Source organism: Calidris pugnax, unplaced genomic scaffold (assembly GCF_001431845.1).
Source record: "Calidris pugnax isolate Ruff unplaced genomic scaffold, ASM143184v1 scaffold107, whole genome shotgun sequence".
Taxonomy (NCBI): Eukaryota; Metazoa; Chordata; class Aves; order Charadriiformes; family Scolopacidae; genus Calidris; species Calidris pugnax.
The window spans coordinates 3,181,676-3,206,620 of NW_015090901.1; the positions used below are offsets into that span (position 1 = coordinate 3,181,676).

General features: G+C 44.9%; 6 protein-coding genes across 6 annotated transcripts in view; 1 reads left to right on the plus strand and 5 right to left on the minus strand.

Moving 5' to 3' along the window:
- The window catches only part of LOC106891938 (olfactory receptor 1052-like), an 11,411-nt gene extending 8,537 nt beyond the window's left edge, over positions 1 to 2,874 (minus strand). The window contains exon 1 of the mRNA XM_014948768.1: positions 2,734 to 2,874. Coding sequence (XP_014804254.1) covers positions 2,734 to 2,874 — 141 coding nt within the window. The remainder of the gene's footprint in view (positions 1 to 2,733) is intronic.
- Positions 2,875 to 4,433: 1,559 nt separating this feature from the next.
- On the minus strand, positions 4,434 to 5,711 carry LOC106891939 (olfactory receptor 1019-like). The gene is made up of 2 exons (XM_014948769.1): positions 5,707 to 5,711; positions 4,434 to 4,965 (listed from the first exon to the last, which is right to left on the minus strand). The coding sequence occupies exons 1-2, from the start codon at positions 5,709 to 5,711 to the stop codon at positions 4,434 to 4,436; spliced, it is 537 nt and encodes a 178-aa protein (XP_014804255.1).
- Positions 5,712 to 6,262: 551 nt separating this feature from the next.
- LOC106892028 (olfactory receptor 1052-like) lies at positions 6,263 to 9,896 on the minus strand. The gene is made up of 2 exons (XM_014948895.1): positions 9,884 to 9,896; positions 6,263 to 7,218 (listed from the first exon to the last, which is right to left on the minus strand). The coding sequence occupies exon 2, from the start codon at positions 7,199 to 7,201 to the stop codon at positions 6,263 to 6,265; it is 939 nt and encodes a 312-aa protein (XP_014804381.1). The 5' UTR covers positions 7,202 to 7,218; positions 9,884 to 9,896.
- Positions 9,897 to 12,879: 2,983 nt separating this feature from the next.
- On the minus strand, positions 12,880 to 13,827 carry LOC106891940 (olfactory receptor 5F1-like). The gene has a single exon (XM_014948771.1). It carries the CDS (start codon positions 13,825 to 13,827, stop codon positions 12,880 to 12,882), a length of 948 nt encoding a protein of 315 aa, XP_014804257.1.
- Positions 13,828 to 18,883: 5,056 nt separating this feature from the next.
- Positions 18,884 to 19,840, plus strand: LOC106891942 (olfactory receptor 5B12-like). The gene has a single exon (XM_014948772.1). It carries the CDS (start codon positions 18,884 to 18,886, stop codon positions 19,838 to 19,840), a length of 957 nt encoding a protein of 318 aa, XP_014804258.1.
- A 3,465-nt stretch (positions 19,841 to 23,305) lies between these two features.
- Positions 23,306 to 24,235, minus strand: LOC106891995 (olfactory receptor 1102-like). The gene has a single exon (XM_014948852.1). It carries the CDS (start codon positions 24,233 to 24,235, stop codon positions 23,306 to 23,308), a length of 930 nt encoding a protein of 309 aa, XP_014804338.1.
- Between the last annotated feature and the right edge of the window lie 710 nt (positions 24,236 to 24,945).

The window sequence follows — 24,945 nt, forward strand, 5'->3', positions numbered from 1 at the left end:
CTGATATTCAGAATGAAGAGGGAAAAAAAAAAAAAAAGCCTTAATTTTAATTTTGATGTCCCTGCCTTTATATTTCAATCAGAAACTCCAGCTATACTTGGCTCCCAGAGACGAGAGGTGGTTTCACCAGCTGCGGGTCCTTCCAGGAAAGGACAAAAGTTACCTCTTTACTCCAAAAGTAGGAAATCACCTCAGTTTTATTTACCATTCCATGGCCAAGGGTGAGTGTCTTCCCCTCTGAAGGCCACCAGGATGAATCCAACACATTCACCCAGGAACTGGGTAATTATACAGGGAGCCTCCTCCAGTTAATTCGTCATCCAAGAGCACCAGGGGCAGCTGCTCACCTGGGATTATTTAGGTAGTGATGGAGGTGACTTACCTAATTCAACAACAAAAAATTAAATTCTTCACCTCTCTCTCCATAGTTTCATTTGCCTTGATTGGAAAATCTGGGATAGCTTTGTCAGGAGTAAAGATATGCTGGAGGGGACCCTTTCTGAGGGAGAGCTGTAGGAAATGGTTGATGTCGGAGGAGGCAATAATTTAAAATACAGGGAATTATCACTTCAAGTGGCATATGGTTGGCCCAGCCTATTGAAGAGAAAAAGAATAATTCATAGGGCAGAGTGAACTCAATAATCTAGATTTTATACACCCTGAATCCCAAGAATTCCATTCGTAAAAGAAAAAAAACAAACAAACACAACAAAAAAAGCAGATTAAAACATCATTTCCATCATTTCTAAGTGGGAGGGGAACTTGGACAGAAACTCCTTCAAACATCCAGCGTTACCCCTTCATTTTTCACAGGCTCAGGAGCCGATGCCAAGAAAAAAAAGGATCTAAATGGGACCATCCGACTGCGGCGTCGAGATGATGGTCTTGGTTTATTTATACTCTATTTCCTGCTTGCCTGAAGAAGGAACAAGCCACTTCCTCACCCAAGGCTTGCGAGCACATTGAAAAAAAAAATAAAAATGTTTTAATTTAAATTAAAAAGGAGGCGATATTTCCAACAGCGTCCAATAGATGGTGACGATGGATAAGAAATCCTGATGGGTATTTTTCTAGCCATTTATTTGGTGTTTCCCCCTCCAGCGCTCCCCTTTTGATATCTAAAAGGGGCTGTTATGGCCTTTTCATGTCTCTCCAGACGGATGACAGAGCACAAAGGTAGCTAGGAGACACAAAATTAAGTTGTTCATGTATCAACATGCCTGGATTTTTTTCAGAAGTAGGTGAAATGCAACTTTGGAGAAGGAAAAGGGCATTTGTATGGGTATATTTATACCCTCTCACACTTCTCCAGCAAAAGAAAGAGTCATTTTCAGGCTGGTAACTCTAACATAAAATAATAATAATAATAATAATAATAATAAGTTCTGGTTGCCAGCCAGGGTCACATCACTGTTTTGGGTTATTTTTCACTGTGTTAGAGACTTGGTTTTCGCACCGTTGGCTCAAGTGAGGGCGGGTGGAAAACCCTCACCCAGGACCCAGCCCATCACCTCCAGGTCCCCTCCCAGAGGAGCTCGTTAAGGTGCTGTTGCAGGGACATCTCTTACCTCCCAGCGATGAAATGCTGAAGAAATAGCAAAGTTTGCAGGCGTGGGTGGGGAGGGAAAATCGCGGTTACTCTTCCCCCTGGTGGCATCACGTTTTCACGGCAACCACAAGTTTCTGTTCAGAATGCTGCAATTTCTTGCATAAGAAATAAAGATTTGGGGGTTTTATTACCCTCTTTATTTTTTTACTTGTTTGTTTCAGAGTATTTGGTTTTATATTGTTTTTACTGCTCATTTTTGTTTGGTTTTTTTTATTCTTTTTTCCCTTCAGACCAAAGCGCAAATCTCTGGCTGCAAACTCTACTGATTAATATTATTGTCTTTGTTTTTAACAAACCACTGCGGGCATAAATTAGATAACTAATTAGAGCTTTGTTTCAAGGCTCTGAAAGGCAGAGGGTGGGAGGGGAGGAGGGAAATGAAAGGACAAAGTTCTGTGGTTGCCTAAAAAGAGGTGACAAAGATTAATTTAAGCCTGCAATTTAACTCAGCTGCCTGGTTTCAAAGACAGAGCTATTTAAGAATTTATATTTCATTCACTTGGCTTATTCACCGTACACCATTACCCTGTAACTGCATTAAAACGTCAAAGTTTATCCATTAGATCTTGTGTTTTCATCCTTCCTAAGAAGAGCTTTTCACAGAAGCTGCCTCCCTGATCCAGCTCATAAATCATGGAGAGCCCAAGCGCCCAGTGCCGCCTGTGAAATTATTTGGCATTTCTCTGGTATAGACATTTTTCTGCTAAAAACCATAGAAACGGCATGTCCCGCATCCCTTCATTTACTGAGGCTGGGGAGCCACAAGAAAAATCATAACGGTGTGTTGGCACATTTAACCCAAGAAAATATTCCATTATATATAAATATATAGCATAATACATTTAATATTGTGGTTTTATCTATACACACACACATACATGTGTATAACTTGCTGTTCATAGGAGCAGAGAGCTCCTAGATGTCCTTATTATTAAATTATTATACATCCTGCTCAAACCAGGGCTGACTTCACAGTCACATCAGGTCACCCCTGGCCTCCTCCAGGCTCCTTCTGAACCCCTCCAGGGGTAGAGGCTCCACAGCCTCTGAGAGAAATCCCGTATCAGGAGGGTTCAGAGCCTGACTGTGATTCTTTCTGCTGTTCTCCTGAAAGCATCCTTCACCTCCTGGTTCCTCAGGCTGTAGATGAGGGGGTTGAGCATGGGGATCACCACCGTGTAGAAGACAGAGACCACTTTGTCTGTGCTCAGGGAGTAGCTAGAGCTGGGGCGTAAGTACATGAAGATTGTCGTCTCATACAACATGGTCACTGCTGTCAGGTGGGATGCACAGGTGGAGAAGGCTTTTTGCCTGCCTTCAGCTGAGCGGATCCTCAGGATGGCAAAGGAGATGAAGATGTAGGAGACCAGGATGGTGGAGATGGTGCTGAGCTCAGGGGCATTTGTACAGGTATATTTATACCCTCTCACGCTTCTCCAGCAACAGAAAGAGTCATCTTTAGGCTGGTAACTCTAACATAAAAAAATAATAATAATAAAAAAAAGAAGTTCTTGTTGCCAGCCGGGGTCATATCACTGTTTTGGGTTATTTTTCACTGTGTTAGAGACTTGTTTTTGGCACTGTTGGCTCAAGTGAGGGCGGGTGGAAAACCCTCACCCAGGACCCAGCCCATCACCTCCAGGTCCCCTCCCAGAGGAGCTCGTTAAGGTGCTGTTGCAGGGACATCTCTTACCTCCCAGCGATGAAATGCTGAAGAAATAGCAAAGTTTGCAGGCGTGGGTGGGGAGGGAAAATCGCGGTTACTCTTCCCCCTGGTGGCATCACGTTTTCACGGCAACCACAAGTTTCTGTTCAGAATGCGGTGAGAGGCGGGGAGCTGCAATTTCTTGCATAAGAAATAAAGATTTGGGGGTTTTATTACCCTCTTTATTTTTTTGCTTGTTTGTTTCAGAGTGTTTGGTTTTATATTGTTTTTACTGCTCATTTTTGTTTGGTTTTTTTTATTCTTTTTTCCCTTCAGACCAAAGCGCAAATCTCTGGCTGCAAACTCTACTGATTAATATTATTGTCTTTGTTTTTAACAAACCACTGCGGGCATAAATTAGATAACTAATTAGAGCTTTGTTTCAAGGCTCTGAAAGGCAGAGGGTGGGAGGGGAGGAGGGAAATGAAAGGACAAAGTTCTGTGGTTGCCTAAAAAGAGGTGACAAAGATTAATTTAAGCCTGCAATTTAACTCAGCTGCCTGGTTTCAAAGACAGAGCTATTTAAGAATTTATATTTCATTCACTTGGCTTATTCACCGTACACCATTACCCTGTAACTGCATTAAAACGTCAAAGTTTATCCATTAGATCTTGTGTTTTCATCCTTCCTAAGAAGAGCTTTTCACAGAAGCTGCCTCCCTGATCCAGCTCATAAATCATGGAGAGCCCAAGCGCCCAGTGCCGCCTGTGAAATTATTTGGCATTTCTCTGGTATAGACATTTTTCTGCTAAAAACCATAGAAACGGCATGTCCCGCATCCCTTCATTTACTGAGGCTGGGGAGCCACAAGAAAAATCATAACGGTGTGTTGGCACATTTAACCCAAGAAAATATTCCATTATATATAAATATATAGCATAATACATTTAATATTGTGGTTTTATCTATACACACACACATACATGTGTATAACTTGCTGTTCATAGGAGCAGAGAGCTCCTAGATGTCCTTATTATTAAATTATTATACATCCTGCTCAAACCAGGGCTGACTTCACAGTCACATCAGGTCACCCCTGGCCTCCTCCAGGCTCCTTCTGAACCCCTCCAGGGGTAGAGGCTCCACAGCCTCTGAGAGAAATCCCGTATCAGGAGGGTTCAGAGCCTGACTGTGATTCTTTCTGCTGTTCTCCTGAAAGCATCCTTCACCTCCTGGTTCCTCAGGCTGTAGATGAGGGGGTTGAGCATGGGGATCACCACCGTGTAGAAGACAGAGACCACTTTGTCTGTGCTCAGGGAGTAGCTAGAGCTGGGGCGTAAGTACATGAAGATTGTCGTCTCATACAACATGGTCACTGCTGTCAGGTGGGATGCACAGGTGGAGAAGGCTTTTTGCCTGCCTTCAGCTGAGCGGATCCTCAGGATGGCAAAGGAGATGAAGATGTAGGAGACCAGGATGGTGGAGATGGTGCTGAGCTCAATGACACCGGCCAAGGAGAAGAGGATCATCTCATTGATGTAGGTGCTGGCACAGGACAGAGCCAGGAGGGGAGGAACGTCACAGAAGAAGTGGTTGATGACATTGGAGCTGCAGAAGGGCAGCCTGATGATGAAGGTCATCTGTATGATGGAGTTCAGGACACCCCCGATGTAGGACCCCACCACCAGCCACATGCACAACCTCCGAGTTCTGGTTGCCAGCCAGGGTCACATCACTGTTTTGGGTTATTTTTCACTGTGTTAGAGACTTGGTTTTCGCACCGTTGGCTCAAGTGAGGGCGGGTGGAAAACCCTCACCCAGGACCCAGCCCATCACCTCCAGGTCCCCTCCCAGAGGAGCTCGTTAAGGTGCTGTTGCAGGGACATCTCTTACCTCCCAGCGATGAAATGCTGAAGAAATAGCAAAGTTTGCAGGCGTGGGTGGGGAGGGAAAATCGCGGTTACTCTTCCCCCTGGTGGCATCACGTTTTCACGGCAACCACAAGTTTCTGTTCAGAATGCTGCAATTTCTTGCATAAGAAATAAAGATTTGGGGGTTTTATTACCCTCTTTATTTTTTTACTTGTTTGTTTCAGAGTATTTGGTTTTATATTGTTTTTACTGCTCATTTTTGTTTGGTTTTTTTTATTCTTTTTTCCCTTCAGACCAAAGCGCAAATCTCTGGCTGCAAACTCTACTGATTAATATTATTGTCTTTGTTTTTAACAAACCACTGCGGGCATAAATTAGATAACTAATTAGAGCTTTGTTTCAAGGCTCTGAAAGGCAGAGGGTGGGAGGGGAGGAGGGAAATGAAAGGACAAAGTTCTGTGGTTGCCTAAAAAGAGGTGACAAAGATTAATTTAAGCCTGCAATTTAACTCAGCTGCCTGGTTTCAAAGACAGAGCTATTTAAGAATTTATATTTCATTCACTTGGCTTATTCACCGTACACCATTACCCTGTAACTGCATTAAAACGTCAAAGTTTATCCATTAGATCTTGTGTTTTCATCCTTCCTAAGAAGAGCTTTTCACAGAAGCTGCCTCCCTGATCCAGCTCATAAATCATGGAGAGCCCAAGCGCCCAGTGCCGCCTGTGAAATTATTTGGCATTTCTCTGGTATAGACATTTTTCTGCTAAAAACCATAGAAACGGCATGTCCCGCATCCCTTCATTTACTGAGGCTGGGGAGCCACAAGAAAAATCATAACGGTGTGTTGGCACATTTAACCCAAGAAAATATTCCATTATATATAAATATATAGCATAATACATTTAATATTGTGGTTTTATCTATACACACACACATACATGTGTATAACTTGCTGTTCATAGGAGCAGAGAGCTCCTAGATGTCCTTATTATTAAATTATTATACATCCTGCTCAAACCAGGGCTGACTTCACAGTCACATCAGGTCACCCCTGGCCTCCTCCAGGCTCCTTCTGAACCCCTCCAGGGGTAGAGGCTCCACAGCCTCTGAGAGAAATCCCGTATCAGGAGGGTTCAGAGCCTGACTGTGATTCTTTCTGCTGTTCTCCTGAAAGCATCCTTCACCTCCTGGTTCCTCAGGCTGTAGATGAGGGGGTTGAGCATGGGGATCACCACCGTGTAGAAGACAGAGACCACTTTGTCTGTGCTCAGGGAGTAGCTAGAGCTGGGGCGTAAGTACATGAAGATTGTCGTCCCATACAACATGGTCACTGCTGTCAGGTGGGATGCACAGGTGGAGAAGGCTTTTTGCCTGCCTTCAGCTGAGCGGATCCTCAGGATGGCAAAGGAGATGAAGATGTAGGAGACCAGGATGGTGGAGATGGTGCTGAGCTCAATGACACCGGCCAAGGAGAAGAGGATCATCTCATTGATGTAGGTGCTGGCACAGGACAGAGCCAGGAGGGGAGGAACGTCACAGAAGAAGTGGTTGATGACATTGGAGCTGCAGAAGGGCAGCCTGATGATGAAGGTCATCTGTATGATGGAGTTCAGGACACCCCCGATGTAGGACCCCACCACCAGCCACATGCACAACCTCCGAGTCATAACAGAAGAGTAGAGCAGGGGGTTACAGATGGCCACGTAGCGGTCATACGCCATGGCAGCCAGCAGGAAACACTCAGTCGTCACGAAGACTATGTAGAAGAAGGCTTGGCCCATGCAGCCAGCGAAGGAAATGGTCTTTCTCTCCGACAGAAAGTTCACCAAGGTCCTGGGGGCAATCACAGAGGAGAAGCAAATGTCAACAATGGAGAGACTGCCAAGGAAGAAGTACATGGATGTGTGGAGCCGTGGGTCACCTCGGATGACTACGATTATCCCCGTGTTGCCCAAAAGGGTGATGGTGTAGACCAGCAGCAGCAGCACAAAGAGGGCCACCTTCATCTCCGCTTGGTCACTCAGGCCCTTGAGGATGAACTCCCCCACTGAGGTGTGATTCTGCTCTGCCATTCAGGGCTTCGTGTCTGCTGAGGAAGGGGAGAGCCTGAAAATACAGGAGAGTGGAAACAATTCCTTTATTTATTTGAACTGAAATGGGATAAAGTGGCAATTTAGACCCTGTGCAGTGGATGGACCACACTGTAGCCTTCTCCTCCAAGCTTGTCCTCCTTCACAGTCCAAAGCAAGAGAAGTTGGTAATTTAGACCCTGTGCAGTGGATGGAGACCACACCGTAGCCTTCTTCTCCAAGCCTGTCCTCCTTCACAGTCCAAAGCAAGAGAAGGTCCCTTCTGAAGGGATAACATCCTGGCTTTCCCAAATACCTTCCCCATGTGCAGCGAGTCACTGCTGAGGGTTTCTCATGTTCTACCTGGGGGCAGACCTTCGGGCAGGTCCACTGGTATCTCAGAGTCCCATTTGGTACCTCCCAGGTCGATGCATACAGCAGCAGAGAGGGATCCAGACCAAATCAACAGCTCTGGCCTTGACCTCCCATAATTAAGTTTTTCTCCACATTTGTTTCCCTTTCTCCCCATTTCAAATCAGTCACAAAGTGCCCAGAACAAGAGAGCTCCGTCTATAATTGTAATAGTTTGGATTAAACGTAAAAATATTGTAGCTTTCTTTCATTGGGTTGGGAAAAGACACTGCCATGAAGAAAAGCATCTTTAATTTGTTGGAAGGGAGGGAGTTTTGCATCCTAAAACTCATTCAGGACACGAGGAGTTTAGTAATACAGTCTCAGAAAGCTTGGGGGGGAATGAAGTCAGGGAGACCATGAGCAAAATGTGGGTCCAAAGATGTTATCCCCAAAGACGTAGTGTTGGGGGATATGGTGTAGGGGAGAACGTGGGTCCAAAGATGTTATCACCAAAGATGTGGTGTTGGGGGATATGGTGTAGGGGAGAACTTTGTAGAGTATGGTTGATGGTTGGACTCAATGATCCCAAGGGTCTTTTCCAACCTGAACAATTCTATGATTTTGAACCGGGGTAAGCATCAAACCTTTCCTAGGTACAATTTGAAGAATATACAACTGGGAGACTAAACACTGTAAAATCTGCCTCGATTTCCCCATGACACTCAGAGCAAAAGCACCGGCCCTGGGGTTGGGGGCCCCTCTGTGAAGATTTTACGTGGGTTTAACAAATGATGGATCAGCCTTTCAGTAAGGAATCCCATCGCATCCCTCACTCTGCTCTCATAGCTCATGGAGGAGACCACGACCCACCACAACTTTAATCATGCCTTGTGTTTCCAGAAGTGGACAGGGAGATGGAACCCTGATGTGCGGAGGTGATCTAAGCATCAGGAGGCATCTATGAGTGTTTATGAGCATGAACCAGCTGTAACATGCTCACTAAGCCCAGGCAAAAGTGGGATCCACGAGGTTATCCTGGAATATAAAGTCACAGCTGATGCTCTCCCCCGTGTGCCCAAACAGCAGCATCCGACTGCAAATTGCACCTTGTCTCCAGGTGAACACAAGGTGTGGGGAGACCATTGGCTGGTGGCAAGAGGGAAGGGAATGGTCAAGGGAAAAAAAAAGAGCCAGAACTTGAAAAATCCCTGTTTTAAGATGCTCTGAGGGGAGAAAACCTTCTGAGAGGGAGCCTGATGGTGGCACATCATAGCATCCTGGGGGCCAGGGCACTCACAAGGACTTCTCCCGCCCCGTTTTCAGCAGGAAAAACCCCAGCAGCTCCTGTCTCTCTCTCCAGCTGGAAGAGGAGTCAAAGCCATGGATGAGACCACAGAGCTGTGCTGAGCCAAGCTCATTCCACCAGGTGCCTAAGTTGAGGCACCTGGTTAAGCTGCTCACCCTAATGAAAATGTGAAATACAGGTTTCTCTCCCTAGTAACATGAAGGTCCAGAATAAAACAATTCATTATTTTACAGGATTAAAAACAAGAATCAAAGTCTTACCCCACCAGAAGAGCACCAGGATCAGAAGACTCGTTGAAGAACCATTCTCCATCAGCTGGACATTTCTTTATAGAAATATTCTTTAAAATGAATATCACTTTATTTTGGGGTCAGTGTGTGGGCTAATCTCCCCTGGAGAGCATTCTTCTCTTTTCTTCTTGCAGGCTCCTGAAACATAACATAAGCACCATGATTTCTGATCTTTTGGATTCAAAATTCTGGAGTGCATGCCAGCAGAAATATTTCATCTTCTTTACCCAACCCAGAGGAGAACACCTGGTGTAAACCAGAGCAGCCTCCAGAAAGGTAATGATGGTGCTGCAGTGATTTATACCAGAGCAAAGTATGGCCCCAGCAGAACTCCCCCTGGACCTTTCGGGGTCACATCTACCTGTGGATGGGGGTCACCTCCCTCTTACCAGCTGCAAGGTCTCTGCTATCTCAGATGGCACCACAGGCTGGAGGTGTCCAAGCAGTAAATCTGGGGGACTAACCCTTGGAGCCATCCTCTGGGCTTCCAGGCAAACAAGAACGTCTCTCCTGAGCCTTCCAGAGCCTCCTGCATATTTTCATCTCACGAAGCACTTCACTCGCAGCAACGTGTTGCTTTTGTAGGTCTCTCTGCGAGTCTTTGAGGGCAATGGGCATCTCTCCTGGGGGAGCAAGGGTTGGTCACGGCTTTGGCTACGGCTCAGGTCTCCAAGAGAAGTGGATCTTGTTTGTATACTGGCTGACTCCTTAATGAGAATGCAGGGGAGTCACAACAGTCTAAACTGCTAATAAAGGCGTAGCTGTGCAAAATCCCGTGCTAATTATTGTCACAAATATCAATAACCTCTTTGGACACTTGGCAGCCTCAAGGGCCAGAATCCAAATGAGCCCAAGTTATTCTTCACAAGCCCCTCTGAAGATTAAGGGGAAGGTGAGAAGCTGCATCCAAAGGGCAATTTACTCCAAGTACCTTAAACAAGGATTACGAGCAGTTTAGGCTGCAGTAATTAGCTCTGGACGGGTGCCTGAAGCAGATGGCTGAGATTACAGGAGATGAAGGCTGACCTAAGCCTTCAGGCAATGAATGAGCCTGAAAGGCTTCCAGGCTACTGATGGGTAAGAACAGGAAGGTCTATACAGGACCCAATGTCAGAACATGATTGACAGACAGCCCATTAATCTTTTTTTTTTTTTTTCATTTCTGTGCTCCAAATATTTCCAGGAATATCTGAGCTGCCCATTTTTACCTCCCTTTAGCAGAGATTCAGGCGATTCTGCTGCTCCACCTCTACTGAGAGATCAAATCCATCTCATCCCAACCCGATGTGAAAAGAGATGGTGCTAAACCAGCTCTTTCTGCAAACTTTTTTTTTTTTGGCCAGCAGAAAATTGATAGCAAGTTCATGGTAATTTCAGTGTAATTTGTCTCTGCTCAACACACTCAATAAATATCAGCTTCTTTCAGTGTCTGGAAGATGCCCAGGAGCTTTACAATTCACAGTATTTCTTTCAGTATAGATGTTTTTTCCTGTTAAATAACAGGAGCTCCTGCTTTTAGATGAAACTGACAGCAGGGACGGAGTCACCATATGAACAGCAGCTCATATTTGGATCATATTTTGGTCGGCAGATGAGTTTTATTCATCTATCAGTTGCCAACAACATTAAGAGTAGACATATGAGCCAACTGCCTCAGCCGTCTTTGCAGTCGGTAGAAGTGAAGGTGGTGGTTGAGCCATTCAGACATGGGTGTCAAGGACTATCTGAGACCCACCACACTTCTCTCCTGCTCCCCAGGAGGTCACAAGCCTCCCTGCATCTTGTGCCAGACCCTGTATTCATGTGTCTTATGGTATCTCAGGTAGTACGAGATGGATCAATAGACTCAGTATAGCTCAGAGGAGGATTTGCCATGTCCAAAGGAGACCCACAGGTCTCCATCAGTATTGCTGAGAGCTTGGAGGACTGGCTGAGAGACGGACACATGGGTTGGGTTTGGGCTCACCTTGCTGCAGGTCACTGTGACACATGGACCTAACAAAGAGCTACAGGTGTCCCAGCTTCTCCTCCAGCCTGTGAACCCCAATGGTGTGATGTAGTTGGCCAAAGGAATGGCTCCAGCAGCAAAGCTACAGGACTTGGAGGAATCCCTGAGCTTCTGGAGGAGCAGCTGGAGTCCAGCAGGAAGCCTTCAATGGCACCAGAGCCAGCACAACCAGCAACAGACCAGCACCTGAAGCAGCAAACCCAAATATTGGCAGAGAAGAGCAACACAGAGGGCTGTACTGACCCCAGATGGGTGTTTGGGTTGGATGTAGCTCTACAAATGGGAAATTTTTTTAACAGCTGGGCTTATATTTGGGGACTTTCTGCCTCAACACTTTCACTGCTGCAGGAAATTTTTTTTAACAGCGGGGCTTATATTTGGGGACTTTCTGCCTCAACACTTTCACTGCTGAGATAGGTTTGTTCTCACTAAATCCCTCATCTCCCCTGTATTCGTTATTCACCTTGTTGTGTTTTGCTGCATCTAAGGGTGGTTTATTTTAACAAGGATCTTGATCTTTTGCTCCTTCTAGGGCGGGAGACTAAGATCAGACTTCACATTTACCCATTAAACTTTCAAATTGGCCACTCATATACCACAGCTAATGGTCATTCAGATACAGACAACTACATGCTTTGAGAAAATTAGAGGAAAAATTAGAAAAATTAGTTTTATTGCAAATAATGCACCATGGCTTTACTGTAGATCCTTAAATTTGCATATATGTACTGAAAAATTCCACTGAAGAGTACATTTAGGAACCATCACTGTCCAATACTTAATGTTGTGTGTTAACAATATCATTTGAAGTATTTATTCACCATAAAAAGCACTTTGAAGGATTAAAGTGCAGTAGAAAATTTTTAAAATACCTTTGAATATTCCTTGAGGGGTGGTTGTGGGAGAGGATACAGAGTAGTTCCTCTCAATTTTCCCATTTCCTGCAGCTTTAGGGAAAGTTTTCCTCCTCTCCCCTCCCAACCTCCTTGGGCTGCTCCATGTGTTCTCCTGCCCACTCCCATCCTTCATGGGGTTACCTGAAAGCACCAAAGTTCACCTTAAATCCGTAAATCCCATCTCATGGCTGGAAGAAGTGCTAGACTTGGTAGGGATGTTGTCCACTGCACTGATGAATGATGTCCAGACTGTAGGAGAGGGTGACCATGAGTAGGCTCAGACCAAAGAAAATTGAGAAAATGGTCCAAGTACTCAGCAGAAATCTCACAAATGTGTTATATTGACAGGGTTGAGCCTTGTCATTCTATTTATCTTCAATAGAAAGGTGACTTGGGGTTGCCCAAGGATTGGCACATCCAGGAGAAAACCCAGAACATGCTTGCCTCCAAATATTCAAGGTCAGTTTGGACTGGGGTTTGAGCAACCTGGTATAGTGGGAGGTGTCCCTGCTCATGGCAGGGAGTTGGAAATCAATCCTTAAGGTCCCTTCCAACTCAAACCATTCTATGATTCAGAAACTATCTGAACATTTAGCACCTTTCCTCACAAATCAACCTTTGGTGAGTTCTTCAATGAATACATATTTCTCCTGTTATGAAATGCACTATGTAGAGACAGAAGTTTAACAAATTAATCCCACATGGACAAAGCCAGACTCCAAAATGGACGATAACATACAGAAAAATTATTACAGATTCTCTCCAATTTCAAAAAAAGACCCCAAAACACAGATCATGTTCCCACCACTGCCTGAATGTCAAACCAATTACCACTTTAGCAGGGAAATAACTATTCTCCCCACCGCTCTCTTCAGAGCACTCTTCACCTCCTGGTTCCTCAGGCTGTAGATGAAGGGGTTCAGCATGGGGGTCACCACTGCATAAAAGACAGAAATGACTTTGTCCCTGCCCAGGGAGTAGCTGGAGCTGGGCCGTAGGTACATGAAGAGAAGGGTCCCATAGAAGATGATGACAACCATCAGGTGGGATGTACAGGTACCAAAAGCTTTGTGCTTGCCCGGCACGGAGCCCATCCTCAGGATGGTGAACAGAATGTGGCCATAGGAGATGAGGATGACCAATATGGTGGTGACCTCGTTGAAGCTCCCAAAAACAAGTCCCAGCATTTGGTTGAGGCGAGTGTCAGAGCAGGCCAGTTTTAACAGTGGTGGTCCGTCACAGAAGAAGTGGTCAATGACATTGGGGCCACAGAAGGACGCTCTCAGTACAAACCCCATGAAGACCAAGGAATTAAAGAGCCCAATCATGTAGGACCCAGCCAAGAGGGAAATGCAGACCTTCTGGGACATGATGACAGAGTAGCGCAAGGGGTTGCAGATGGCAACATAGCGATCGTAGGCCATCACAGCCAGGAGATAGCACTCCACAACTACAAAAACAATATAGAAATGCAGCTGCACAAAGCAGCCAGCAAAAGAAATAGTCTGCCTTTCCAATGAGAGGGTCAGCAGCATTTTGGGCATCACAACTGAGGAGTAGCACAGGTCCAAGAAGGACAAGTTGGCAAGAAAGAAGTACATGGGGGTTTGAAGGTGGGGATCAAGACAGACCACGGCAATGATGCCAAGGTTTCCCAGCACGGTGGTGACATAGACAAGCAGGAAAACCGCAAAGAGGGTAACCTGGAGTATGGGGCGATCTGTGAACCCCTTGAAGACAAATTCTGTCACTGCAGTCCAGTTTTCCCCAGCCATCAGTGCAGAAGAGACATACAGTTCAGGGGCTCAGAGGTGATTTCCATGAGATCAATTACACTGACTTGATCTCTTAATTATTAGTGGGTTTTAATCCTGTGCTCTGTAGATGAAAATTTCCTTATGAAACACGGCCAGAACCCCTGGCAGGATGCTCAGTTGGTCCACGACCACCTGGCCAGGCAGGGACTTGCATCTACCATCCTAAGACAGGCTTGGTTTTAACCAGGAAAAGCATCTCTCCTACTTTCAAGCTCTGATTTCATGAAAAGTATAAATCTAACAGTTTTCCCTTGGACATCACCATGGTCTTCACCACGTGCATCATTTCTAACTGTCTGAAGGTTTGGACACATTAAGGGAAGAGCAGCTCACTTTTTTTTTTTAATGTTTGTTCTGATATCACATGAGCTGCAGGAATATTAGTGCTCGCTCTGCCCTTCAGGTTGATGATGTCCCAGAGATTCTTTTTATTATCCTCGGGTTTCAATATGTTGCTTGGGGCTTCTTATTCTAAGTGCTCAGAAACAAAAATCCTGTGGTATTATGGTGTGGTTTTTTTTTTTCATAAGCAATGGCTTAGTTGCTACTTTGAGGAATAAACTGAATTTCAATAACTGCTCTCATCTCATGAGGATAAATACAGAGACAGAAGGGCATGCACATATATCTTGCCCTCTCCAATATCTTCCAGCTTAGCTGGTGACTTGCTAAAAATCAGGGGGTTCCCTTTATTTCTATCATTTAACTTACATTTTAAGCAAACAGTAGCTTCCCACAGACTTTGAAGCAACCAATTAACGGGCCAAATTAAGGTTAGAAAGTAAAATTCCTTTTAGAAAAAAGTTGTAACAGAGCTATGTCTCAAACAGAGATATTTGAGAGCAGTTTAAGTGTAGTTCCCCCTTTTCTATAAGAAAGCCTCAGTTTGCCCTCACGTAGGGCTGGATTTCTTTTTAATTCCCCAGTCCAGTTCTCCACTTGACCCCGAAGCCTCTCACTGCCCAGAGCTCCTGCTCCCCACCGATTCCACCACCATCCACCTGAGATGCCACCTCCTCTGGTTTCCCATCAAAGATCCAGCCTTCTCCAGCCACCTTCTCCGCTTTTGTACCCACCTCTGTTCTTAGTTTCTCCAAGGAGATCATTCAAGGGACAGACAGAACCTGCACCTTTTTTATTTCTGGGAAAAAATAACAATACAGAAAATTAGACAATATCCCATTAAATTCACTGAGTGAATGACTGCATGTGCTCATCTCAACAATAGGATAAAATTATTAATAGGTTCCTCAAAAAGGATTGTTGCTGGGGAGAGGGTAAACACATAAGACATACTAAAGATTCCTTCCATATACACATATATATATTTGTCCCACCATAACTCTAACCAAGGATATATTTTCCTAGTAGCCAAGGATATATTTTTTCAAAGAGAAATGGCAATTTTTGCTCTTGTCACAATTGGTGCTACAATTCTTTGGCATTGCCTCTAATTAGATCTTTCCTACCTGTCTGCATGACCACATTGCACAGAATCACCCCTGACTTCAGGGAAAAAAAAAAAAAGAAAAAAAAAAAAGAGTTTTCCACCTTCTATCTTGGTTTATAAATCAGATTTTTTCCCTTCAAAGAAGAAAGCTTATTCAAGCCTCCCTTTCTTCTCTTGTTTTTCAATTCTACATGGTGCTGGATGTCCACGTATGGCTACGTCTCCCAGAGGCTCTTGTCTTCTCTATTTATTGCTTTCCAGCTTAAATGGTTGGAAGAAGCTGCCACCAGCCTCCTTGGGCACATCACCCCATGCCAATCACTCTCGCTTTTTCTCCCCTTTAGATATAATTGGAGAGTTCCCTCAGTGACTTCAAGAGTTAGAGGTCAGGAGCTATTACCTCCTCAACCCTTGAGATTGGTTGCCTTCTGGGAGCCAGAATGCCCCAAGATCAGAGACTGCTGTGAGGTTGTTGAGAAGCTGCATCTCCTAGAGACGTCTCGGCACCTTGTAGCTATGGAAACCCTCAAGCTGGAAAGATTTACCAATCTTTACAAGGCCTGGAAAAATCCTAAATAATACCCTACACACTTCAAAAGCAGAATGTTGCCAACCTACCAACAACCCTAATTCTAATATTAAATTAGGAAATAGCAAAGGTAATAAGGACTAGAGAATAATCATTAAATATAACATTAAATTTCTTTATCTGTTTCTCTCACTGAGAATAGTGTCTCCAATGTAGGGACAGGGTCTGGAAGGAGAGAAACCAGCAGAGGAGAGAGCACTGGCTGCACTGTTGGGTGCAGATGGTGATGGGTTGTACCCTACCTGGAGGCTGGGGTGTGCCACAGAGGGTTTTCCTCTTTAATCACTTTAAATAGATCCAAAGGGGACACCATGGTGTGCAGGGGACCATCTCACAGTACCTGAGTAAGGAAGGTAGTGCAGACCCAGAGACCTGGGCCAAATTCAGCCAAGACTCCAGACCATCGGGCAAGCTGGTGATGATGAGACACATCCAAGGTCAAGCCAAGTCCATCCAATGGTCGGGGTTGGGTTCAGCAGTTACTCAGCAGGTCCACAATCAAGCAAAGGTGTGGATCAAAGGAGTCCAAAGGTGTGCACACCCAATGCTAAACTGGAAACCAGCACTCCTCCAGCACAACCTAAGAGAGGAACATGCTCCCTGGGCTGAGCTTAAATAGAGCTGATGGGCAAATGGGCAGCAGGTGAGGATGGTGACCCCAGGTGAGCCTGGTCAGGGCCGTTAAGGCCTATTCGTTCACTCTGGGAGAGATTAATCACTGTCTGAAAACCATTTAATTCTACGGAAGCCCAGAGTCACCAGTTCAAGTGTGGACATCTGTCCCATAGGTACCTAAATGTGGATCATCCCATCCTTCTTGCAAAACTGGGCTGCCCAGTGTCCACAGAGGGACACCAGCAGCTCCAGAGATGGAGCCAGTGGTGCGTTATGAACCGTTTGGGATTCCTCTGAAACATCTCAAATGTCTCTAAACCCATTTTCATTCTGTCATCAAAGTCAGACCCAAACCTTCACGTGGTCCACAAGTACCTCTGAAGCACCCTATGATCACCACTGCCGCTGTGTATCTGTGCTCAGCGACGGCTCGTTCACGTGATGTCTTTCAGATACCCAAAACAGCCCAATGGCTTTCAGAATTGCATTTCACAATTTATTTTTTTTTTTGCTTTTATTTTTCTTTTGGTAAACCTTTCCATGAGGAATACCCTGAGGACCTTCTCCCAGGAGAGCATGAGGGACCTTATTTACAGCCGTGTCACCCACAAGCTATTGGAGCCTGAAGAGGAGCACATCTCTCTTCACATCAGGTGGTTAATAGGTTAAGCGGACGCATAGATGTTCTCCACTTTCGGGATAAATCCTTGGCTCCCATCACTCAATAGCAGCGAAGGTGAAGGAGGAACCAAGAGAAAGCAGAACCTCACCTGCGTTTATGCAGTGGGTTTTCTTCTTCATGTTCTCATGTCTTCTTTTTGGGGGGATCTGTCAGAAAACAGCCTTACCAAAGTAGGTTTTCTTTATGATAAGAGGGAGTAATGGCTTGTGCAAATTGCTTTTCTTTTACTTAGGCAGCTTAAAGCAAGATGAACTGATTTATGCACGTGTTAAATAAGGACGAGTCTTATTTTGTTATAAGGAAATGCAACCTTCCCAGTTGTCAGCAGAGTATAGTCATTAACAAATCAGTCTTTGGAATCAGCACGTCTTAAAATTAACTCAGTTTTCAAGCGAGCACCTTAACTTAGTGCCCAGGGTTTTAGGATGCTTCAGCGTGCTCAAGCTCATAAAGGTGTAAATTACGAATCTACCAACATGAATTTTATCTGTTGTAAATGATATATAATAATTTGATAAATGTGGTTCAAAGACTGGAATAATAATTAAAAGCCAAGGGAGAATGTCTGGAGGTCATTAACATTGTATAATCTGTGATTTCACTGGGACTGTGACTTTCTCTCCCTCCAGTTTTATGTTTTTTATGTTTACAAAGTTCCTCTGAGGTGTATTCTGAAACAAATTTCTTTCAAACTGCAAGGGAATAAAGATGGATTCTTTTCTTAAATCTGAAGACACACATGCTGGAACAAATCCATAGTTTTAAGTATCCAAGCACAGGAAAAAAAATTGACATCTGGATTGCTTCAACTTACTCCCTGTTCTTTGCTAAGTACCTTGACTGAAAGACCAAAAAAACATACAATTTGGGTTTAGAAAATGCAGCCGATTATAAAAAAAAAAAAGTGGTAGTTAGACTGGTGATTGCTTGGAGTGAAATATGGTCCAAAGGTGAAAACCTCTGTTTTCTCATTTTGATATTTTTCTTACTTTTGCCTCAGCAGGTAACATCAGTGTTATTAAGCTTTAGATACCTCGTCTACCTTTGTTCTTTAGATAACGGAGAGGAGAGATATCTCAGAGCAGTGTTTAACATAGGGGAGATCGATGTCTTTTTTCCTGTAAAACAACTATTTCATTAACATGGGCAACAGGGTGTAAATGCTTTGCATCTCTCGGCCATAGCAATTTTTTTTTGCAGAAAAGGCCATGGAAAGGCTAATTGGAGTATGATTTTTAAAATCAACCCTTTTGACGAATATTTACCATCATCAAACATTTTTCAAACGTATGTTTTCTATGATTTCTTTTTAAATTTTTTCAGTGAAAAGGTCATCAGGTCTAATCCTTTTTTTTAGCAAGACATTGGCAAAGGTAATGGCATTATCTTCCAGCTGCACTGTGGATGACGGGGACATACAGATATCCATATCTCTAATGGTATATGATTTATTTGCACTGGAGGTGAAATCTTCTTTAATAGAGCTGGTATTTTCCATAGGAATATTCTGTTCAGACAAAGCTGCTTTTTTCCTATAGAAATCTCAGTGCAATCAGTAAATATTTATTTAACAAAGGAACCATTTAAACTCGGCAAGAGTAGGGAGGAAAGGTTCTATTTTTTTCTTCTTTTAATTTTAATACCATCTTTTTATTGCAGGTACAAGTAAGGCAAGAAAATGTTTATGAGATCTAACCACACAGTCACTAAATTTGTCCTCCTGGGACTTGCTGAGAGCCCAGAGGTTCAGCCCCTGCTCTTTTGGGTGTTCCTACTCATTTATGTGCTCACCCTCTTGGGGAACATTGGCATGATGACCCTGGTTAGGACTGACCCGCGCTTGCACACCCCCATGTACTTCTTCCTCCACCACTTGTCCTTTGCTGACGCTTGTTACTCCACCGTCATCATGCCCAACATGCTGGTGTCCTTCATCTCGGGGAACAAAGACATTTCATTCCCCCGTTGCGTGGCTCAACTTTACAGCTTCGTTTTCTTTGGGATTGTGGAATGCTACCTCCTGGCCGTGATGGCGTACGACCGCTACGCTGCTGTCTGCAGCCCCCTGCGCTACATGGTCATCTTGCCCAAGACCGTCTGCATCTGGTTGGTCTCAACCTCCTACCTCCTGGGCTTTCTTTACGCAGCGATATACACTGGCTGCGCATTCGGGGGGTCCTTCTGCAGTTCCAACGTCATCGACCACTTCTTCTGTGACATCGGTCCCTTGCTGAAGCTCTCCTGCTCTGACAGCTTCCTCAGGGAGAAGGTCATCTTTGCCTTTGTTAGCCTAAACGGGATTAGCACCAGTGGCATCATCTTCATCTCCTACCTGTACATCCTCTCCGCTGTCCTGAGGATGCACTCGGTGCACAGCAGGTCCAAAGCCTTCAACACATGCGTCTCCCACCTGATGGTGGTCTCCTTGTTCTATGGGACAGGGTTCTTCATGTACCTGCAGCCCAGCACCAACCACAATGGCCCAGACAAGGTGGCCGCCGTGTTTTACACGCTGGTGACCCCCCTGCTGAACCCCTTCATCTACAGCCTGAGGAACAGAGAGGTGAAAGAGGCTTTTATGAAGCATATGAAGAGATGTCTCTCATCTTCATTGAACCAGGGAGGGAGGGTCTGAGCCTGTGTAGGAGCAAGTAATTCTTTGGTCTCAGGGAGGCAGACCTTATAATAAAGTTTAAATTTGATTTTACCTTCCCCAAAGTTAGCATTTTCTTTCCCTGTCTTGTGCTAATGCAAAAATGGGGGAAGACTCTGGGACACACCGTGCTGTATTTTCCTTCTATGTTGGTAAGGTATAACTGGGGGGGGTGGTGGTGTAAATTTGTGGGCTTTAAATTTGAAACACTGTACTTTAATTCTAAACAGACTAATTAAACGGACACAGAGAGCTGCAGGGACTTGGCTGAGACTGAAACACAGTTAACCCAGTCCTCCACGATCACTGCATCTTACAACAGTGCCTCAAACCCACACTTATTTTAAGCCTCGTGCAGCTCTGGATTTCAAGACACCTTGAATAAAGCAGGAAATACATTTATCTGAACATAATAAACATGTTCCTCTGAAAGGCACACCAGCTATTTTGTTTGTTCTGTAAGAACTTAGACACAATATTGATTTTAAAAGTATTTTGGCAAGATCTTTGTAATTCTGCAGATGACAGCAGGAAAATCTGCAAGGTGCTTTTTCAGAGGCAGCTCTGATGCCGGTAGGATTAGTCTCAAAGTTACGCCAAATCATTCTGTGGGGTTTGGGTAGCTTTTTAGGCAGAGCAGAAATAAATTAAAAACTTTTTTTAGTCTCATTAGAATTTATTTTACAATGCTTTATTGAAACACAACATTAAGTATCCCTGGACAAACAGCACTCTGTGCCTTCAATGGATCTCCTCAGAAAGATACAGGATATACACACATCCTCAGTGTTTTTATATATGTATTTTTAAATGGGGTGTCTCTGGCAATGAATATTTATTTTGAATCAGGACTTTGCAGTTCCAGCAGTTTCCACGAATCAGCCAAGCTGGGTTCTGTCCTCCAAGACAAGCACTGTGGATCTCGGGCTTCGTATGCTAATTAATTGCTTTCCTTCGCTCCCATTCGTTCGCTTGAAAAGAGGCAGAGGCAGAAAAAAAAATGACACAAAACTTCAGATGAGTTGACTTCAGAGTTCTTGAAGTGGGCATGAGCCAGATCAGAAGGCGGGTACTGAAGTAATGGGGGAGATATTTTCAGTAGACATGTTATTTGTGGCCCAGAAAAAATGCCCCTTCCCTTCCCTTCCCTTCCCTTCCCTTCCCTTCCCTTCCCTTCCCTTCCCTTCCCTTCCCTTCCCTTCCCTTCCCTTCCCTTCCCTTCCCTTCCCTTCCCTTCCCTCTTCTCTTTTTTCAAATCTAAGCTATCTGAAAGCACTGAACAATTTTCTAGCTAATGGCAGTAAAGGTGGAAAAAACAAGTGGAGGTAAATTCTCAAAGCAGAAGGGAAACATGGCCCCTCCATCTGTACTTCTGGAGACTGCTCAGTCAGGGACTGGGACACTCACCCAGCGGTTCTGCACAGAAACCTACCTCCAAATACTCTGGAAAAAGTAGTTTCCACTCATTGCCATCACCATCACCACAAATAATACAGGAACACAACACGTATGGTGTCCTCTGTGGCTGGGCAGGCCACAGAACACCCAGGGGAGCTGAGGCCTCAACTTTGCATCTCCTCCTGCTTGAAGGAGAGCTGCTGCCCACCCTTGATCAAGTCAGAGGGGGCTTTGCCCGGCCACAGCCCTCCAAACCCAAATACTCTGGAAAAAGTAGTTTCCGCTCATCACCATCACCATCACCACAAATAATACAGGAACACAACACGTATGGTGTCCTCTGTGGCCGGGCAGGCCACAGAGCACCCAGGGGAGCTGAGACCTCAACTTTGCATCTCCTCCTGCTTGAAGGAGAGCTGCTGCCCACCCTTGATCAAGTCAGAGGGGGCTTTGCCCGGCCACAGCCCTCCAAACACCTGCGCAGAGATCACAAAAAATAGTTGCCTTTCTAATACCATAGATAAATGTCTTGACCCATGAGTTTGTGAATAAACGAGAAGTGCTTCACTTCTTTGCCCTTCAGGATTTCCAGTGAGTTTCAGAATTTGCCTGATGATTCCCCAAACTCACACGTTTTATTATTTTAATATTGAATCCAAAGTAAAGTCCACAGATTTTTCATCTGCTGTGCTGACACTTTATGACCAAGTGGCATCAATATTGTGCCTGGGGATTGCAGTGCACCAACACAGGGCAGGGACACAAACCATGTGAATTGGGAAACCATGAGATAAAAGGTTCACCATCAAGCAGAGGCAGGAATTGGATCTAGTGTACTCGTTCATTAGGTCTTGGATAAAATAAGAGATTCATGAGTATCCCCTTGCTTTTATCACTAGCTGGTTGAGTAAGGTGGCTATGTGTCATCCCCCTGTCACCAATGGAGACATTCTGAAGATGGAGACCTGAAATTGTTGGCATGAACGTCTCCAAGAGGTTGGCTTGCTGCTTTCTTCTCTCAGTGCTAGTAACAACTAGCCAGCATGGTAAGGTCAAAGAGTGTTAAGGGGAGAGCCCATCTAAATCCAATCCATGGAGGAGCTAAAGAATCCTAGAAGCAGAAAATGGTTTGGGTTGAAAGGGACCTTTAAAGGCCATCTAGTCCAACCCCCTGCCATGAGACGGGACGTCTTCAACTAGATCAGGTTGCTCAGAGCCCCATCCAACCTGACCTTGAATGTTTCCATGGATGGGGCATCTACCACCTCTCTGGGCAACCTGGGCCAGGGTCTCACTACCCTCACCATAAACAATTTCTTTGTTATATCTAGTCTAAAGAAGAAAATGTTTTTGGAAACAAGCCCATGTAGAGTTCAAGATACAGACAGTAGCTAAGCTGCCAGGTGCTTGTAGGGGGGCTGCTGGCCAGGAGCAGGGCCAGGAGCAGGGCACGTGGTCCTGCTGGGTCTCCAGGCACAAGGAAGGGTGGGAGGCCGTGTGCTGGAGGTTTGTGCTCGGATGCTGAGCAGAAGGTGGAAGAGGAGGACCACCTTGATTGCACACTCTGAAAAGCTGCCAGTGCCATGTGTGATGCCCAGAGGACCAGCAGATGTGGATTTGGGGCGTGATAGGAACTGGAGAGCACCCAGGGCAAGAGGAGTTTGTAGAGAGTTTGTCCCTTAATGGTAAGGGTGTGGGGCTCTGAAAATACAAGAGGTCATAAGGTAGGATTAAATGTAAACTGGGAGATGCTGATGGCTGTAGAAGAGCATTTTAATGGGGCTATCAAGGAGCCTGGAGCATACACCTGAAAAGCATACACCTGAAAAGAACAAGAGGAAGATAAATAAGCTGCATAGTTCTGTAATAAAATACAGAAGACAAATCACACTGTCTGTCTGGTGACCAGCACAAACCAGTAGCAGAAAGAAAGCAAGACTTGGAAATGTTTCCAAACCAAATGTGGGGTGGGGGAACAAAAATCCTCAGTGTCAAATGAAACTGTGGTGTCCTCTATCACAAACCCAGCAGATAAATACCCTGCCAAAACTACTTCCACACAACAAACTCCCTCAGGGCGCTCTTCACCTCCCTGTTCCTGAAGCTGTAGATCAGGGGGTTCAGCATGGGCACCACCAGTGAGTAAAAGACAGCAAAGGTCTTGTCCGTGCTCAGGGTGTCGGTGGGCCTTGGTCGGAAGTTCAGGGCGAGGATAGACCCATGGAAGATGGTGACTCCAGTCAGGTGAGAGGTGCAAGTGGAGAAGGCTTTGTGTCGGCCCTTAAAGGAGCTGATCTTTGAGACAGCAGAGAGGATGAAGGAGTAGGAGACCAGGACAGCCAAGATGGTCACCATCTCCACCAGTCCCCCAAGGCCAAGTATCAGATGCCTGTTGACCTGGGTGTTGGAGCAGGAGACCGCTAGAACAGGCATGATTTCGCAGTAGAAGTCGTCGATCTCTGCTGGTGGGCAAAAAGGCAGGCTGAAGGCGAATTCCGTGTGCACCAAAGAGTGCAGCAGGCCAAGCACGTATGAACCAGCCACCAGTAGGACGCAGACCCTATGAGACATGATGGACTGGTAAAGCAAAGGGTTGCAGATGGCCACGTAGCGGTCGTACGCCATCGCGGCCAGAAGGAAGCACTCGGTGCTACCAAAACCTATGAAAAAAAAGAGCTGGGCGGCACAGCCCACCAGAGAGATTGTCTTCTTCTCCATCAAAAGGTTCATTAATGTCCTTGGCGCCACCACTGATGCGTAGCAAGCATCTAGGAGGGACAAATTGCCGAGGAAAAAGTACATGGGTGATTGAAGTTGACTGCTGCTCCTGATCAGGGCAACCATGCCCAGGTTCCCTGCCAGAGTGATGAAGTAAACGAGGAGGAAGAGGACGAACAGAGGCCCTTTTAGTCGTGGGTCATCTGTCAGTCCCGCAAGAGTCAGCTCCGTAACTTGCTGGCTTTGATTTGCCTTGTCCATCTTCTCCAAAAAAACACTGCAAGTCACGTTCGCAGCGCCAGAAGAAAACCAAGAAATTAATGGAGAGGCTCAGCCCTCAAAAGACCAACAACCCCCAGCGCCTGCACTGGCTAACCCTCTCATTAGCAGAGATTTGTTTAATTTTAAGTCAACATTCACCAAGAAAACTGTTTGGCAAGACAGGTGGAAATTTTTATTTCGGTGTCAGTTACTCTGCCAAGTGTTTGATTTTTTCATTCATTTTGATACATATATATTTCTATCTATTGTATGCTCACAGTATAGATCACATTTCAGTGTAACCCTCCCAAGTTCTATCAAGAAAGCGTGAAAAAAAAAAGGGTTCAGACATTCCTATAACAAATTAGCTATATTGATAATGAAAACAGACTTTTCACAGAGTTTGATGTTTGGCAAGACAGGTGGAAATTTTTATTTCGGTGTCAGTTACTCTGCCAAGTGTTTGATTTTTTCATTCATTTTGATACATATATATTTCTATCTATTGTATGCTCACAGTATAGATCACATTTCAGTGTAACCCTCCCAAGTTCTATCAAGAAAGAGTTAAAAAAAAAAGGGTTCAGAGATTCCTATAACAAATTAGCTATATCAATAATGAAAACAGACTTTTCACAGAGTTTGAACTAGAATATAAGCTTTCAAATTTTAGGAAGCCTTCCCAGTGGATTTTTTTTTCAAGATTATTT